At 43.6% G+C, this 19,304-nt stretch overlaps 1 protein-coding gene across 2 annotated transcripts in view; it reads right to left on the reverse strand.

Annotated features, from left to right (window-relative positions):
* fam149b1 (family with sequence similarity 149 member B1) overlaps window positions 1-19,304 on the reverse strand; it is a 212,794-nt gene that overhangs the window by 40,563 nt on the left and 152,927 nt on the right. For both annotated transcript variants that reach the window (XM_033012952.1, XM_033012951.1), the window contains exon 9: window positions 7,139-7,242. In XM_033012952.1, coding sequence (XP_032868843.1) covers window positions 7,139-7,242 — 104 coding nt within the window. The remainder of the gene's footprint in view (window positions 1-7,138; window positions 7,243-19,304) is intronic.

Below are 19,304 nucleotides of genomic sequence, written 5' to 3' on the forward strand. Positions count from 1 at the left end.
CGTCCTATGTCGGTACAACTTGCAAATAAGTACTCCTGTTTGAGTACGGATGGGGGTGACAGCCTGCCCGGGGGTAGCGACAACAGACGGGCCTCCAGCACAGAGACCGGCCCTGTTGCTCCGAAAGGTAGGGACAAAAAGAAGAGGGCAATAGTAATTGGGGACTCTATTGTTAGGGGGTCGGATAGGCGATTCTGTGGACGCAGTCGGGAGACCAGGATGGTGGTCTACCTCCCTGGTGCCAAGGTCTCGGACGTGTCTCAACGTGTCCAAGATATCCTGAAATCAGAGGGAGAGGAGCCTGAGGTCGTGGTACATATAGGTACCAATGACATAGGTAAAAAAAGGGAAGAGGTCCTGAAGGGAGGATTTAGGGAGTTGGGAGGAGAGTTAAGGAAAAGGACCAAAAAGGTAACAATCTCAGGATTACTGCATGTGCCTCGCGACAGTGAGAGTAGGAATGGAGCGAGGTGGAGGATAAACGCGTGGCTGAAAGACTGGTGCAGAGGGCAGGGATTCAAGTTTCTGGATCATTGGGACTTCTTTTGGGGAAGGTGGGACCTGTACAGAAAGGATGGGTTGCACTTGAACCCGAGGGGGACCAATATCCTGGCGGGGAAATTTGCAAAGGCTACTGGGGAGACTTTAAACTAGAATGGTTGGGGCGAGGGACTCAAATAGAGAAAGCTAGTAGACAGAATGGGAGGCAGGAAGCAGAAAAGGGAAGCACTCGGACACAAGAGGAGAAAGAAGAAAAAGGAAATAAACAGAGAATAAGAGGAGGGGGGTTTCTTAAATGTGCATATTTTAATGCTAGGAGCATTGTAAGAAAGGTGGATGAGCTTAGAGTCTGGATAGACACCTGGAAGTATGATGTTCTGGCGATCAGTGAAACATGGTTGCAGGAGGGCTGTGATTGGAAACTAAATATTCCAGGATTTTGTTGCTTCAGGTGTGATAAAATTGGAGGGGCAAGAGGTGGTGGTGTTTTGGCAGGATAGATTGGAGGGCTCATCTAGGGAGGCTATTTGGGTGGAACTGAGAAGTGGGAAAGGTGTAGCAACACTTATAGGGGTGTATTATAGACCGCCAAATGGGGATCGAGAATTGGAAGAGCAAATATGTAAGGAGATAGCAGATATTAGTAGTAAGCACAAGGTAGTGATTGTGGGAGATTTCAACTTTCCACACATAGACTGGGAAACACATTCTGTAAATGGGCTGGATGGTTTGGAGTTTGTAAAATGTGTGCAAGATAGTTTTTTGCAGCAATACATAGAGGTACCTACTAGAGGAGGGGCAGTGCTGGACCTCCTGTTAGGAAATGAGACGGGACAGGTGGCGGAGGTATGCGTTGGGGAGCACTTCAGGTCCAGTGATCACAATACCATTAGTTTCAATATAATTATGGAGAGGGTCAGAACTGGACCTAGGGTTGAGATTTTTGATTGGAGAAAGGCTAACTTTGATGAGATGCGAAATGATTTAAAAGGAGTGAACTGGGACATTTTGTTTTATGGGAAGGATGTAGAAGAGAAATGGAGGACATTTAAAGGGGAAATTTTAAGAGTACAGAATCTTTATGTTCCTGTTCGGTTGAAAGGAAACAGTAAAAAGTGGAAAGAGCCCTGGTTTTCAAGGGATATTGGACATCTTGTTTGGAAAAAGAGGGAGATCTACAATAATTATAGGCAGCATGAAGTAAATGAGGTGCTTGAGGAGTATAAGGAACGTAAAAAGAATCTTAAGAAATAAATTAGAAAAGCTAAAAGAAGATATGAGGTTGCTTTGGCAAGTAAGGTGAAAGTAAATCCAAAGGGTTTCCACAGCTATATTAATAGCAAAAGGATAACGAGGGATAAAATTGGTCCATTGGAGAGACAGAGTGGTCAGCTATCTGCAGAGCCAAAAGAGATGGGTGAGATATTGAACAATTTCTTTTCTTCGGTATTCACCGAGGAGAAGGATATTGAATTATGTGAGGTAAGGGAAACTAGTAGAGTAGCTATGGATACTATGAGTTTCAAAGTAAAAGAAGTACTGACACTTTTGAAAAATATAAAAGTGGATAAGTCTCCAGGTCCTGACAGGATATTCCCTAGAACATTGAGGGAAGTTAGTGTAGAAATAGCCGGGTCTATGACAGAAATATTTCAAATGTCATTAGAAACGGGAATAGTCCCCGAGGATTGGCGTACTGCGCATGTTGTTCCATTGTTTAAAAAGGGTTCTAAGAGTAAACATAGCAATTATAGACCTGTTAGTTTGACGTCAGTGGTGGGCAAATTAATGGAAAAGATACTTAGAGATAATATATATAAGCATCTGGATAAACAGGGTCTGATTAGGAACAGTCAACATGGATTTGTGCCTGGAAGGTCATGTCTGACTAATCTTCTTGCAAACTCCGTAGAGACAGCACCCGTATTCAGGATCGAACCCATGCGCTGCAAGGCAAGGCAGCAATTCTCCCGCTGCGCTGCCATTGTATCCAGACTTTGTCAAAGCTGACCATACATTCTTGCTCCAATGTCTCTTCACCATCATACAACAGAGCGTTTCCACGCTGACCTTGCCAATGGTAGCAAGTGATGCGCCTGCACTGATTTCAGGTGGTTTCATCGATCTCCTCGTGTTTCTAATCTGTGTCTTGTCCCAGACCCCATAAATGCATGCTGACAGTCTTTTGCCACCCATCACAACTGGGGGGGCCTCATTGAACAGACTGCTGTGGAGCCCATCAATGGGTATTTTTAAGGTGGACATTGACAGATTCCTGTTTAGTAAGGGTGTCGAAGGTTATGGGGAGGAGAATGGGGTGGAGAGGGAAAGATAGATCAGCCATTATTGAATGGCGGAGTTGTCTCGATGGGCCACATAGCCTAATTCTGCTCCTATGACTTATGAACTGGCATCTGGTACCAGAGGAGAAGCAATTTCCTCAAATTAAGTATCGAAGGCAAAGTCATTCACCTATGAGCTGGTTCCCCACGCCTCCAGGCAGCAACAGCTGATTTTCATGGACTCTTGGCATTCCTGCAGAAGGTTTCTTCCATAATGTCATTCCAGGCCACAAGGGTTTTGTTAAACAATATGTGCTCCTTCCATTGTATTTTAAATTTATTTCAGGATGTGAGTGTTGTTGGGAAGGCCAGCATTTATTACCCATCACCACTGGTCTGAGAAAAGTTGGCGCTGAGCCATCAGCGGGAACTGTTGCAGTGCTTCTGGCCAGGTGCGCCCATAGTTTAGTTTAGAGATAGTGCGGAAGCAGGTCCTTTGGTCCACTGAGTCCACACCGAACAGCGTTCCCCGCACATTAATACTATCCTACACACACGAGGGACAAGTTACACATACACCAAGCCAATTAACATACAAACCTATATATCTTTGGAGTGTGGGGGGAAACTGAAAATCTCAGAGGAAATCCACATGGTCACGGGGAGAACGTACAAACTCCGTACAGACAGCACCCGTAGTCGGGATATAACCTGAGTCTCTGGCGCTGCAAGGCAGCAACTCTACCGCTGCGCCACCGTGTTGCCCATGCAACAGTACAATTGTACAACAGTGTTGTACGGGAGGAGTTCCAAAACTCAGACACAATACTGATGGTGCATGGTGCATGCTGCAGCCACAGTGCTCCAGTGGTGCAGAGATGAGCATTTAGGGAGGTGATTACTTTGTCCCAGCTTCTTGAGACATGCTAAACCTGTCATCTTCGAGGCAAGTAGAGAGTGATCCATTATTTGGCTGACGTTCACCTTGCAGATGGTAAAAAGCCTTTGAGTTGTGAGGAGGTGAGTTATCATAAGACACCTGGCCTCCTCATTGATCTTGTAGCTACAACATTCACGTGGTGCGTGCAGTTGAGTTTCTGGTTAAAGGTAGTTCCAGAGTACTCTGAACACTCTGGAATTTAGAAGGATGAGAGGGTATCTTATTGAAACATATAAGATTATTAAGGGTTTGGACAGGCTAGAGGCAGGAAACATGTTCCCGATGTTGGGGGAGTCCAGAACCAGGGGCCACAGTTTAAGAATAAGGGGTAAGCCATTTAGAACAGAGATGAGGAAACACTTTTTCACGCAGAAAGTTGTGAGTCTGTGGAATTCTTTGCCTCAGAGGAGCGGTGGAGGCCGTTTCTCTGGAAACTTTCAAGAGAGCTAGATAGGGCTCTTGAAGATAACGGAGTCAAGGGATATGGGGAGAAGGGTGGAACGTGGTACTAATTGGGGATGATCAGCCATGGCTTGAAGGGCCGAATGGCCTACTCTTGCACCTATTGTCTATTGTCTAATATTGATGATGGGAGCTAGGCATAGGTAATATCATTGAATTTTAAATACAGGTGGTTCTACCTACTTTTATTGGATCTGATCATTGTGGCACATTTGTAGTATGAATGTTACTTGCATGAAGCAAGAAACTGGATGTTGCCTCTCTCTTCAGTTTCAGTTTAGTTTATTGTCCCGTGTACCGAGGTACAGTGAAAAGCTTTAGTTGCGTGCTTACCAGTCAGCGGAAAAACAATAAATTATTACAATCGAACCATTTATAGTGTATCCCTGTCGCACAGGCTTGGTCCCCCAACGCAATATTCCACCACTCACCCATAGCCCCCAACTGCACAGGCGTGGTTCATTTCCCATCTCCAGCACTCTTTCCCTATCCTCTTCACCCTTCCTCTCCTTTCCCCTACCTCCAGTCACTCCCTCCCTCCATAACTCCGCTCCCCTCCCTCCCCCCTCCTATCCATCTTTCCCCCACCTCCCCCAATCCACCCCACTATCCCTCCTCACTTCCCCCACTGCCCTCCTCTCCCTCTATTCCCCTCTCCCTCCTCTGCCTCTATCCCCTCTCCTCCCCCACTCTCCCTCCCTAGGATCTCGAGGTTGCAGCTCCTCTCCATTCTTACTTGCCCCGGAGGAGCATCAGCAATCGGAGCCCTTAGAGCCAGGCCTTCGATCGACAGCTTGGCCCGGAAGCACCAGCAGCTACGGCCGCACCGGCATGTGGGCGGGGGACGCGATGGTTGGAGAGCTCGGAGAAAAGATGGGGGAACAGCCATGGGGGAAAGGTGGTATCACGGGGGAGGGGACAGGAGTCAGCGGGGTGGGCCAGAGGGGAAAGGGCTGGAGCTGCGGGGCGTTGCAATGGTGGTGCATTTGGGACTCACAGCGGGCGCTGCATGCTCTCCTCTGCCGGGATCAGACTCTCCGCTTTTCGTTTGGTGACATCTCCGAAAATTGTGTCCGGTTGGAGACCTCCTCCAGCCCCTGCAGCATCCCTCAGCTCCAGTAAAAATGCGATGGTGCAGGAAGGGGCGGACCATCTCAAGGAGTGACAAGGGAACAGACCAATCTGCGCAGCGCTGACTGGCAGGAGAGGAGACCGATCTGCGCACACGCATTTTTTAATGATTTTAAACGTCGCTAACTTTTACAATATACCACCGATTGGAACGAAACATGTTGCACTGGCAGCACAGGAGAACGGTGAGTGAGCTGACAAAAAAATCGTAGTGCTATCGCATACCATTTTTGCGCAAATAGTAACACCGCGCAAACCGGAAGAGCACAAGATCAGAGGATAGATAGATAGATAGATAGATAGATAGATAGATAGATAGATAGATAGATAGATAGATAGATAGATAGATAGATAGATAGATAGATAGATAGATAGATAGATAGATAGATAGATAGATAGATAGATAGATAGATAGATAGATAGATAGATAGATGGATGTCAGAGATTCACAACTCTCTGGGTGAAAAGTTTTTCCTCATCTCATTCCTAAATGGCTTACTGCTTATTCTTAAACTGTGACCCCTGGTTCTGGACTCCCCCAACATCGGGAACATTTTTCCTGCATCTTGCCTGTCCAACCCCTTAAGAATTTTATATGTTTCTATAAGATCCCATCTCATCTAAATTCCAGGGAATATAAGTCCAGTCGATCCATTCTTTCATCATATGTCTGTCCCACCATCCTGGGAATTAACCTAGTGAACCTATGCTGCACTCCCCTCAATAGCAAGAATGTCCTTCCTCACATTAGGAGACCAAACAAAACTGCACACAATACTCCAGGAGTGGTCTCACCAGGGCCCTATACAGCTGCGGTAGGACCTCCTGCTCCTATACTTAAATCTATACTTTATTCCCTGATCGTGGGAGGCTGAGAGATGACCATATGGAGTATATAAAATCAGGAGGTACATAAGGTGGTGGTCACAATATTTACCTCAGTGTTGGGAGTCCACAACTAACTTTAAGATGAGAGGGGAAAGATTTAAAAAGGACCAGAGAGGCAACTTTTTGGCACGCAGGGGGGGGGGGGGGGGGGGGGGGGGGGCTAGAGGAAGGTACAATTACAATATTTTAAAGACATTTGAATAGTTATATGAATAGTTAAACAAGCATTAGTGGGACATCGACCAACCATAGGCAAATGGGACTAGTTTGGATAGACATCTTGGTCACCGTGGGTCGATCTGCTTCTGTGCTGTATAACTCCATGATTGTGTGAAATATCATTAAAAAAAAGTCAAAGACTGGGCAAGGCACAATGGCGCAGCAGTAGAGTTGTTGCCTTACAGACCGGGGTTCGATCCCGGCTACAGGTGATGTCTGTACGGAGTTTGCACTTCTTCCTGTGACCATTTGGGGTTTCATTCTGGTGCTCCGGTTTCCTGCAAAAATCGTCTCATGGACAGTTTCCTTATATAGTCCAGGGACTGCCTGTAACTCTACCAGGTCCCCTTCAGCCACCTTTGCTCCAAGGAAAACTAGCCCAGCTAGGGCGGCATGGGGGTACAGCCGTAGAGTTGCTGCCTTACAGCGCCAGAGAACCATGTTCGATCCTGACTGCAGGTGCTGTCTATACGGAGTTTACACATTCTCCCTGTGGAGTTTCTTCAGGTGTTCCGGTTTCCTTCTACATTCCAAAGAAGTGCAGATTAGTAGGCTAACTGGCTTCTGTAATTTGTCCCTAATGTGCAGGATAGAACTAGTGATCAATGGTCGGCACGGATTCGGTGGGCTGAAGGGCCAGTTTCCATGTTGCATCTCTAAACTAAACAGGAAAACAAAAGGGACAAACTGACATTCAAACCCATACAATACTTACTCAATTTTCTCAGGCATTGGAGAGCTTCTCTGATTACAGGGAAATCCTCGGATCTGTAAACTCTTTGGCCTCATCTGTACCATATCAAAATGTGTCTGCTGAACCTGTGCAAGAAATACATATTGCAATGATTATTGTAATAATTAATTACATTTCGGATTTTCAATGCAGGAAAGCAGCCGCAATGGAGATTTGGCTAAATTGCCCACTGAACCAAAAAAGGTTGTTGGAAATAGCAGCCTGTGATCAATGAGGGCATTACATAAAATAAATCAGGAAGCATGGAGTAGGTATGTTGCAAAGACTACCTGAAGCGTCGCTGAAAATCTGTCCCAGCCCGTGTGCGCAATTTTGGCGCCGTTTAGAGGGGGGCGAGTTTAAAATGCGATTTTCCCTAGGCTGTTCAAATCGAGGTTTTTCAGCCTAGTTAATTATTAACGAAAAATCGCTGGAAGATTCCGTAGCTGGAGCTACTTTTAGTTTTAAGGGCTTTCTTTACTTGTTATAGTAGGTTAAAAATTAACCTCTAATCCCCCGACCGCCGACAACGGGTCGGATCTCATACAGGGGAAAACGGAAGATAGGCTGTTTATTTTTACGTTAAAAAGGGCTTCTTAAGATCCCTTTATACAAAGTTTAATGTTGCGAGTAGCTAATTTGGGCCCCATTATATCCCGCAGTATTTTTCTGGGCATTTGAGGGCACAAATCTAGCGCAATGTGAACATTCTAAACCAGGATCCCACTAGAAAGCTGATTTAAATGGACTTTAATTTACAGCAATTTCCTTCCATTTGGCCTATAAATTAATGTAAATGAGATTTAAAAATCATGTTTTATTGTGAATTATTTATGAATATTATTTGGACACTTAGGCTATTTAAAAATGTTAATCATTTATTAAGAAATGGATTGATGTTTAGATCTAGTAATTGAAGTATGAAATTAGCTACAATTGGGTAACTAACTAATTATATGCTTTAATTTCAGGTCATCCAAGTAAGATTATTTTATATTTGTTTCAGAATGCTTCAATCTATGATAACTGAAAATTTCATTCAGTTCTCTTAATTTTTAAGAAAGTTATGGGCTTTTGACTCCCCGATCACAGCTTTTTTGTTATGTCAATAGAAAATCAATAGGGAACAAGATGCTAATTTCAGAGTATGAAAATGGCCATAACTTTTTAAATACTTGAGATATGAAAGTGAATTAGGTGTCAAATTAAACTTATTTTTATGCTTTATCTGATGGGATAACTTGATTTTTAAAATCTTGTAACATTGCTACATGGAAGTGTATTTTTGAGATCTTCGCACGTAACGGTAAAGTGTTGGGCAGAGTAGCTGGAGGTTGGTCAGGAGGTTAAGCAGGGATCATAGATATACATTGAAGGATACGGATCACGTGCAGGCAGAGATTTAACTTGCCATTATGTTCAGCATGCACATTGTGGGCCGAAGGGCCTGTTCTTGTGCTGCACTGTTCTATGATCTATAAGAAGCAGAAAAACGTAAACCTAAAGTTATGTACAGCTTAGCGGGGACTGGAGGACTGAAATAGTTAAGATGGATGAGGCCCTTGAAGACGTATCACTTTATGTTGGAGATAGAAGGGAACCAGGATTTTACTTCGGAGTCACGTGAAAATGAAGAAACAGAATCGCCAATAACCATGGAGGTAGGTGGGTCTGGTCCCTACCAGCATATAGAGAATACGGGTGCTTTATTAACAGGGGGGAGATTACACTTGTTTAAAGAAGCATGGGGTATGGTCACGAGTGACAAGTATATACTCAACAACATTACAGGATATAAAATACAATTCATGTCAGAAAAAACGCCGGCAGTTCAACAATGGCCCCAAAGGGTATTTCTCCCTCCGTCAAAGAGAAACGTGAGGGACAAGCTGAACTGGTGAGACTTATCACAAAGGGGGTCATCGAAAAGACCAAACATGAACCTTTGGAATTTGTATCGAATATATTCACTAAAACCAAAAAAGATGGTGTCTGTCGTATCATCATTGACTTAACATCACTAAACAAATTTGTTAAGTATATACATTTCAAAATGGAGACATATGTTACTGCCAAACAACTGAATTCCAAAGGACACTTCATGGCAAGCATTTATCTTAAAGATGCTTACTATCTAGTACCCATATACAAGGATCATCGCAGATACTTAAAATTTATCTGGATGGTACAAAGCATTGCCCTATGGGCGAACTTCAGCCCAAGATTATTCACCAAAATATTGAACCCAGCCATGGCAATACTAAGAAAACAAAAACATATTGTCATGGCATATCTGGAGGATATTCTGATAGTAGGGAAAACGATGGAATTGGCTGTGGCAGCAGTATCAGCTACAAAACAGCTCCTCGAAACTCTGGGGTTCGTCCTACATCCAGATAAATCTAAGTTGAAGCCATCCACTATCATGGACTACCTGGGCTTCACAATTAACTCAGTCCATATGACTGTTACCTTGCCAAAGGCAAAAATGGTTGAATTAGCACAATCATGCAACAAATTAATGGTCAACGAGCGACCAACTATTCAACAAGTAGCAAGAGTAATTGAGGAAATGGTAGCAGCATTTCCGGCTACACAATTCGGACCTTTGCACTATCAAAAAATTTACAGAGAGCAAAGGTACGGGCAATAAAACGACATACAGGTCACTATGATCGTGTCATGAACTTACCCACTGAAGCAATATCAGAGCTACAGTGGTGGGCAGAAAACGTTTGGCATAGTTTCAGCCCTATCTTTATCACTAACCCTACTTTAGTTATTCAAACAGATGCCAGTGCTCAAGGCTGGGGAGCGACTAACTCCATATCCAGCACAAGTGGTAGATGGACTAAACTAGAGTCATCATTACTACTTACACTGGGCATTAACTATCTAGAGATGTTGGGCGCCTTTTATGGTTTAAAAGCATATGTATCTAATATGCAGCACTTGCATGTTCGGTTACAAATTGATAAATACTACGGTGATGGCTTATATTAACCATATGGGTGGCATAAAATCATTATCATGCGACAAATTGGTCAACATGATTTGGCAATGGTGTGTCGAAAGACATATTTGGCTATCAGCTACTTACCTACCAGGTAAGCTAAACACCCATGCCATGAGAAATTTAAACGCCTGGGTTGCAAGTTTGAACAGACCTTACCTGGAACTGGGATTGTCCAAACAAACCATCACCACCATGTCGGCATCCCTTCGAACATCCACCAAGAGGCAGTACTTAACCAGCATCAAAAAAGGGAGAAGTACTGCCAGGAAACATGGACAACATACGCAACAGCTACAGCCACCAACATACTGGAGTTCCTGGCCATCTACACCACGATGTAGGGATCAGCTACAGTGCCATCAACACAGCGCAGAGTGCTCTTTCTGCTTATCTCAAACCAGCGCCAGGACAACAGGCGATGGGATCCCATCCACTGGTGGTAAAACTGATGAAGGGCATTTACAATATCAAGCCCTAAGCCCAGGTATACCCATATTTGGGATATCAGTGTGGTCCTGACATATCTCAGGGAATGGCCACCAGCCAGATCCCCCGGCCTCGAGCAAGCTACACTAAAGACGCTCATGTTGATGGCACTTGTATCCGCTCAGAGGGTCCAGTCACTACACCTATTGCGACTGGACAACATGATCACAGCTCCAGACCAGATCTGTCGTTATCCAGCGACTGGTCAAACAGAGCAGACCAGGAACACCTAATCCAGTCGTGGCTTACCCACCAGAACCACGGTTATGTGCCATGACCCACCATGATCCTACATAGACACAACCAGAATATTCGAGGGAGATGAAAAGCCTTGTGGGTCAGTCACAAAAACCTTATGGTGGGGTACGAGCCAAACCATTGCGAGATGGCTCAAGCAGGTGCTAGAAACTGCTGGGATAAACACTAACATGTACAAATTTTATTCCACCAGGGCAGCATCCATGTCGACGGCTAAAGAATGGACATGCCTATAGACCACATCCTGGCTACAGCAGGATGGTGGGAAGGGAAAAGACCGTTCAGAAATTTTATAGTAAGCCGTTGGCAAAACCTGGTTTATTTGCAGTAAAGATTTACGAACTGCAAATATTTAATTTAAGCCCAGGGGAGCAACATAATTCTTTGTTGTTATTGTTTAAAAAATACCATTGTGTTTTTCTACAAATAGACTCATTGGTTCATTATGATAACACTTCCTCCCTCAAGAACTTCGGCAGTGAGTGAAATGAAACTGTTACACGGTTTGAAATCACAGAGCTTTGAAATCTTCACGTAGTCACTCACGTGACTCCGAAGTAAAATAGTAAGATTAAACGAGAACTTACCAGTTTGAAGTTTGATCTGTATTTTATGAGGAGTTACGATGAGGGTATTACGTGCCCTCCGCTCCCACCCTCATTATATGGATCAAACTAATAAATTGATGTCTCCTTATCTTTACTATGTTTACTTCAAAATAACTGTGTCTATCTGTGATTCCACACCGCTGCTTGGAAGTATGCCGCGCCTGCGCACTGAGCGGGTTCTTCACGTAATACCCTCATCGTAACGCCTCATAAAATACAGATCAAACTTCAAACTGGTAAGTTCTCGTTTAATCTTACTATTATATAGATCAGCACATACAGGAGCTATGGGTTATTGGGACATGGGGTGCTAGGATTTGGGCAAAGTTTTGAATGAGGCTGGCCGATAAAAAGATTTATTGCACGACACCACTTTAAAAATAATTCCAAATGTTATTATGCATGAGGTAATCAAAGGCAAACTGTGGGGAATGGGCGAAGAGGGTGTATTTATGGGATATTAACATCGCAGAGAGAAAAATCTGACATATCTTCAGGCACAGAGGAATAACATAAAATTGCATAATTTAAAGTCAGAGTAATGTAGCATAGACAGAAGGCTTGTCGGCCCAACCCATCCATGCCGAGTTGCCTAACCAAGCCACTCCCACCTGCCTGCGCCAGGACTATGTCCCACTAAACCTTTCTCATCCACGTACCTGTTGAAGTGTTCTTTTAACGTAATTGCACCCCGCTCTACCGCTACCTGTGGCAGTTTGTCTCATGTGTGAAAAATCTAGCCCTTTTCTAGTTCTTTCTGAGTCTTTCCTCCCCTCAACTTAAATCAGTGCCCCCTAGTTTTAGATTCCCCTATCCTGAGGAAAAGAGTATGGTTCTTCAACTTATCTATGCCCCTCGTATTTTATAAATCTCTATAAGGTCACCAGCCACCTACGCAACAAAGAAGAAAAAACCCAGAATATCCAGCCTCTCCTTGTATCTCAAACCCTCCAGTTCTGGTAATATCAGAAATCATTTTTTACACTCTTTCTAGTTTAAATACATCCATCCTAGGATTTAAGGTGTGAGGGGCAAATTTTAAAGATGTGTGGGGCAGGTTTTGTTTTAACACAGAGAGTGGTGGGTGCCTGAAACTTGCTGCAAAGAGTGGTGGTGGAGGCAAATACAATAGTGGCATTTGAGCAGCTGTTCGATAAACACATGGATATGCAAAGAATAGTGGGATATGGATCACATGCAGGCAGAGGAATTTAATTTAACTTGGCATCATGTTCAGCACAGACATTGTGGGCAGAAGAGCCTGTACTGTTCTATATTCTATGTACATTCTTATAGCAGGACGACCAAAACTATACAGATTTACCGACTTCTTGTACAGCTGTAACATGTAGTCCCAACTCCTGTACTCAATACCCTTCCCAATGAAGGCCAGCGTGCAAGTGTACTTCACTACCCTGGCCACCTGTGTTACTAGCTTCATGGGACTGTGTACCTACACCTCTTGGTCTCTGTTTTACAATATTTCCCAGGGCATTACCATTACCTCACAAATTTTCGGAATTAAACTCCATCTACCATTCCTTGGCCCAATTGATGAAGATCCCATTGTATTTGAAGATAACCATCTTCACTGTTCATTATACTATTTTGTGTCAATTTCTTGCTGTCTTGGGCAGAGCAGTTGCCAAACCAAGTTGTGATGCATCACGATCTGATGCTTTCTCGGGTGCATGTGTAGAAGTTGGTAAGAGTCTTTGGAGACATGCTGAAATTCCATAGTCTTCTGAGGAGGTAGAGGAGTTGGTGCATAGGAAGGGATTGCAGATGCTGGTTTAAACCGAAGATAGACACAAAAAGCTGGAGTAACTCAGCGGGACAGGCAGCATCCCTGGAGAGAAGGAATAGGTGAAGTCAGAGTATAGAAGTGAGATTGACCGATTGACCAAATGGTCAAATTGACCAGCACAATAAACTGACTCTCAATATCAGTAAAACCAATGAAATGATTGTGGAATTTGGAAGAGGAAGGATGAGGACCCACAATCCTGTTTATATGGTGGAGAGAGTCAAAAACTTCAAATTCCTGGGCGTGCATATTTCTGAAAATCTTTCCTGGACCCAGCACATTGATGCAATTATAAATAAAGCACATCAACACCTCTACTTTTTGAGAAGATTAAGGAGATTTGGTATGTCAAAGCAGATTTTCTCGAACTTCTACAGGTGCACAGTAGAGAGCATATTGACTAGTTGCATCATGGCCCGGTTCGGCAACTTGAACATCCAGTAGCAGAAAAGACTGCAAAAAGTTGTGAACACTGCCCAGTTTATCACCAGCTCTGACCTCCTCACCATCAAAGGGATTTATCAGAGTCGCTGCCTCAAAAAGACAGCCAGCATCATCAGAGACCCACACCATCCTGGCCACACACTCATTTCACCACTGCCATCAGGAAGAAGGTACAGGAGCCTGAAAATTGTAACATCCAGGTTCAGGAACAGCTTCTTCCCTACAGCCATCAGGCTATTAAACACTACAACCTGAAATAAGCACTGAACTACTATAGACTATTCTTCTTAGGCCCCCTTCGGTCATGGCTGACCATGGGCATCTCCAGGGTGCTATTCCCTATATGGAGGACGCATGTGCATGACTTTGTTTAACGTGGGGAGACTGGTGCACAGACAGCCACCCCATGGTCCTTGACAGATCTGGGTCAGGATCCAGTGGCATGGAATCCAAGACGACCGGAAACCCTTTTCTGCTGCAGCCTTCATCCGCCTTCCCAGCCGTTGTGACGCTCCACTAAGGTCAGCCATCGTCCTCCGCCTGTACCACCGTTGAGGTCTTAGTTGGATTGCTCTTTGTCAGAGTTCTCCCCCTCGATCTTACCGCCATGGGTGGCCCCACCAGGAGCATAGCTCCAGAAGGCATCACTCTCAGGATCTCAGGTCCACACAAGCTTCTCCACCACGACAAGGTGACAATCCACGGATACACGAATCATAGATTATTATTATTATTGCACTACTATTGTTTGTTTTTTGAGTATATGTGTACATATTCACAAGTAAACGCATATATTATATCAGGCGCGTGCCGTGATTAATTAGTTAGGGTAGGCAGCGGGTTTTAGAAATCTTGAAAACCGTGCATGCGCAGATTGTTCTCTCGACTTTTACCAAGTAATTTGTCTTCAATAGGTCCTATCTCTTAATAAAGTATTTAAAGACATTTAGCTCAAAGAATATTATTACCATAATATTTGTACACAAAATCCATTCTTCTCTCTTTGCAGCAAAAATATCCATAACTTTTTCATAGAAATTAGCAGTGGGACTTTGCTCCATCTGAGTAAATCTTTCCTTTTCGATAGAAATTAAAGCAAGTGATGAAAGCCTTTCATTGGACATTCTATTCCTGGTGAAGCTTTTAATTCTTTTCAAAGCTGAAAATGATCTCTCAACAGAAACTGTTGTAGCAGGAATTGTTAAAATTAATTGTAGCAGCTTCACGGCTTCAGTGAACTTTGTTCCAGTCCATTTTGAAATATAAAACAAGTAAATCTTTAAATGATTGATCCCGAAACACTTGTGCATTATAAATTCCAGCTAGATCCGCTTTCAGTCTTATGACATCAAAGAAGTTACCGTAGTTTCTTTCTAAACTTTCTATTGCCTCCTGATCAATTTGACAAGCACGTTTTTGAAACTTGTTTCCATCAACTAAGAAAATGAATTGTAAATTTTTGAAGTCACTGTATTTTACATAGAAACATAGAAAATAGGTGCAGGAGGAATCTTGCTTCCATATGCTTCAATATATCAACCAATATTAGATCAAATATTCTTGCTCTCTCTTCTTTAATTGGACGTTTTGAACGAGATTTTGATTCAGCCAGGTCATTTTCTTTGCAATATTCTTCAAACTTTTCATGAATGTCATCAAAATATTGGCGCAGATCCTCAAGCGAATGTATTGTTTCATTGATTCTTTTAATTCAATAAGGAATATCTATCATTTTAGTTTGCAAAATGTTGTAGAGAGTGTCAGTTTTAATGAAAATTTCATTATAAACCATGAGAAGTATGTAGAATCTTTCGTTAGCCAAGCATAAAACCCATTGCTCCTGACCAAAGTTTCAGGATCCCACAATAAGCGATTGCTGTTAATGCTGTCAAAAAGTTTACAGAGGTCTCCATGATATTGCAAACTAGTTTGGATTTGCTTTGAGTTTTAAGTGCTGCCTTTGGAATGCGTTTCTGCACTATTTCATCAAGAAATGGCATTCGTTTTGTAGAATGACTAAAAAATGAGGCAAGAGCGTCAATGGTCTTGAAAAGGCCTGTACATTCAGGTATGAATTTAGCTAACTGTGACAGAACACAATTCAACTTATGAGCATAGCAGTGGGTAAATAAAGCTGATGGTGCCTTTTCTCTTACTTTAGCTTGAACACCATTTATGTTTGTTGTAAGTTATTGAATATGCATTCTGTTACATTAGTAGCAGCTCTGTCCTTAAGTTTGTCAAAGCCTATTCTTTAATTTCAGAGTCCAATATATACTGTAATCCATTAGAGCACTGAGCTGTATTTGAAATATCAGTGGATTCATCCACTTCTATGGCAATGAATGGGGCTTTTACGATCTCTTCTTTAATATTATTTTCTACAACTGTGCCTACTGCATCAATCAAGTCATTTTGTATCTTGTTAGAAATGCCAGAAAAAACAGATGAACTGTAAATGGTGCCAATTTTTAATCAAATTTTGCTGTATATTTCAGTAACTCAATATGGTTGCCACAATTTAGCGATTCTTTGTTTACATTATCACCATGCACGTTCTTGACTGATCAAAAAGCAAGTAGCACATATTAACTTTTTTAGTATCTCTCTGTTCTCCTTAACTTTTTCATTGTGTATATCGATGCTAAGTTGCTTCTGCTAATCTATGAGCAAGTCGGTGTGAGTCTCCTGTGGTAGAACTATAGTCGCCTTGTTTTTGATGGCAATCTGTTCATGACGTTGAGCTTGGCGGTGGTAAGGCCTTCAACATTGAGCTGCAGTAGTGCTAAACCTCGACAGTTGGCGCATGGCATGGCTTTTAGCGGTCTGCAGACGTTTCGCTTTGTGGGCTTATGAGCCTGTAAGCTACTCGTGGAGGAGGCCGCGTAGAGGCTGTCTTTGTCTCCCCCCTATGAGCAAGTCGATCCGTGTAAACCCAAAAGGCTCCGTTCCTACCTTTCCAATAGATCCCACTTCATCTCTCTCCATAACCACACCTCTGCTACAGCCACAGTCACTCAAGGCGTTCCCCAAGGCTCCGTACTCGGTCCCCTCCTCTTCACCATCTACATCCTCCCCCTTGGTCAGATACTCCGCCACTTCAACCTGGACTTCCACTGTTACGCCGATGACACCCAGATCTACCGCGGCACCAAATCCCCCCACAACCCCCCCATCTCCCATATCAACTCCTGTTTGTCAGCTATAAAAACCTGGATGCAACATAACTTCCTCAAACTCAACAGCGATAAAACAGAATTCCTCCTCATAGGCTCCAAATCCACACTCAGCAAAATCAATAACCCCACTCTCACCATCGACGGCACCACTGTCTCCCCATCTCCCCAGGCCCGCAACCTTGGCGTGATCTTTGATTCCACCCTCTCCCTTGAGCCTCACATCCGCCATGTCATTAAAACCTCATTCTTTCACCTCCGCAACATCGCCAAACTCAGACCCTCTCTCACACCTCCTGCTGCTGAAAGACTCATCCATGCCTTCATCTCCTCCCGACTGGACTACTGCAACTCACTTCTCCTTGGCATCAGCTCCACCTACATCAACCGACTCCAACTGGTCCAGAACGCAGCCGCCCGACTCATCACCCACACCAAATCCTGGCATCACATCACTCCAGTCCTCAAACAACTTCACTGGCTTCCCATCTCCCACCGGATCACCTACAAAATCCTGGTCCTCACCTACAAAGCCCTCCACCATCTGGCCCCCCCATATCTCACTGACCTCCTCTCCCCCTACCAACCCTCACCGTCCATCAGATCCACATCAGCTGGTCTCCTCTCCATCCACAAGTCCAACCTCCGCAGTTTTGGGGACAGAGCCTTCTCCAGGGCAGCTCCCAGGCTCTGAAACTCCCTCCCCCAACTGATCCACAATTCCGTGTCCCTCACCATCTTCCAGTCCCACCTCAAGACCCATCTCTTCACCTCTGCCTATCCTTAGCCCCACGTCCCCCTCCCTTTTCATCTGTGCTTGAATTGCCTCATATTGTATTTTGAATTGAATTCTGTCCTTAATTTGTGTACTAGTCATGTCTCTACTATTTATTTCATTCCCCTTACATGTTTTTCCTCTACTTGCTAAATTTTTGTAAGGTGTCCTTGAGACTCTTGAAAGGCGCCCATAAATAAAATGTATTATTATTATTATTATTATAATGCGTAGCAGATCTCTTGTGCTTGTTTAAAGCATTAGGCAAATTATTTAAATCACTGTATCCATCTGCTACCCATACAATTCCACTAGATACAGAAAATAACAGGCACGGGAAACAAAACAGTCTATTTGTTGAAATACAACCGCATGGCCACTCTTTCCTGTTATACCAAGCTGTTTTAAATGTTCTCATTATTTTTGTTCCTTTGCGCTGTTGAAGTTCTTCAAGTTCCGGCGTTGATATGACATTTTTAATTATTTTGATCTTTGCCTCGTAAGTTCGCTTCGAGAAACTCTTCAGGTAATCACTATCCATCTTTGAAAAAACCGCCAAGAAACCTGCGTGTGTGCATGCGCAGTAGGCTGGTGCACATTCGCAACGCAGCACATGCACGCAGTCCACGGTGTAAAGGCAGCGTTTCAGCTGCCTTTACGGACCGTTCCCACTGATGGCTTGAAGTATCGTCGACGGCACGAGAGTAGCACATACTTCCGCGTTTTAAACGTATTATGGATGAAAGGCACGGGAGAATTATGCCTACCTAAGAGATCGATCTCTAAGGGAAGCATAATTCTCCCGTGCCTTCACTATTTATGACCATTTTATATATGTTATATATATTTTATATATGTTTTATATTTTGATTGATACAAATACATCGATAGATGCTCCTGAACACATTATCAGTGATGTAACCTGGGGTCATTGGGTGTTTCGGGTCTTTCAACATCAGACACCCTCACCCAGGCGACCCAGCCGTGGTTGATCAGACCACGACTTGTGTTCAGGTGGCATTCGTTCCTCCCCATGGACCTCCTCTCCTGATCCAGAGCCATCTTGATGCCTTCTCCGCTGCCTCTGTGGGGTTCTTGATGGCCCTTCTCCTTGCCACTCCGTTGATGCCCAGTGCATTCAAGGCTTTGTAGAGCGATTGCCCTGCAAAACCTCTGCAGCCAACCTCGATGGGCATACACCTTGCCTTCCAGCCCTGCTTACGGCAGTCTATGACCAGCTCTTCATACTTGGCCATTTTATAATTTTAGTCAGGGTAGGCACTGCCTACCTTGCCTACCCTGATGGCATGTATATATATGTTTTACTTGTGAATATATATGTTTTACTTGTGAATATATACATATATACACACACACTTAACTTTTTTCTCTCTCTCGTTTATCTTTTCTTTACAGTGTGCTATGTTTGCATATTCTGTTGTGCTGCAGCAAGTGAGAATTTCATTGTTCTATCTGGGACACATGACAATAAAACACTTGACTCTTACTCTGTTGCATCACTGCTTGAGATTCTGCCCACTACAGTGGTGTCATCTGCAAACTTATAGATGGAGTTAG

This window comes from Amblyraja radiata, chromosome 37 (genome assembly GCF_010909765.2).
Source record: "Amblyraja radiata isolate CabotCenter1 chromosome 37, sAmbRad1.1.pri, whole genome shotgun sequence".
Lineage (NCBI taxonomy): Eukaryota > Metazoa > Chordata > Chondrichthyes > Rajiformes > Rajidae > Amblyraja > Amblyraja radiata.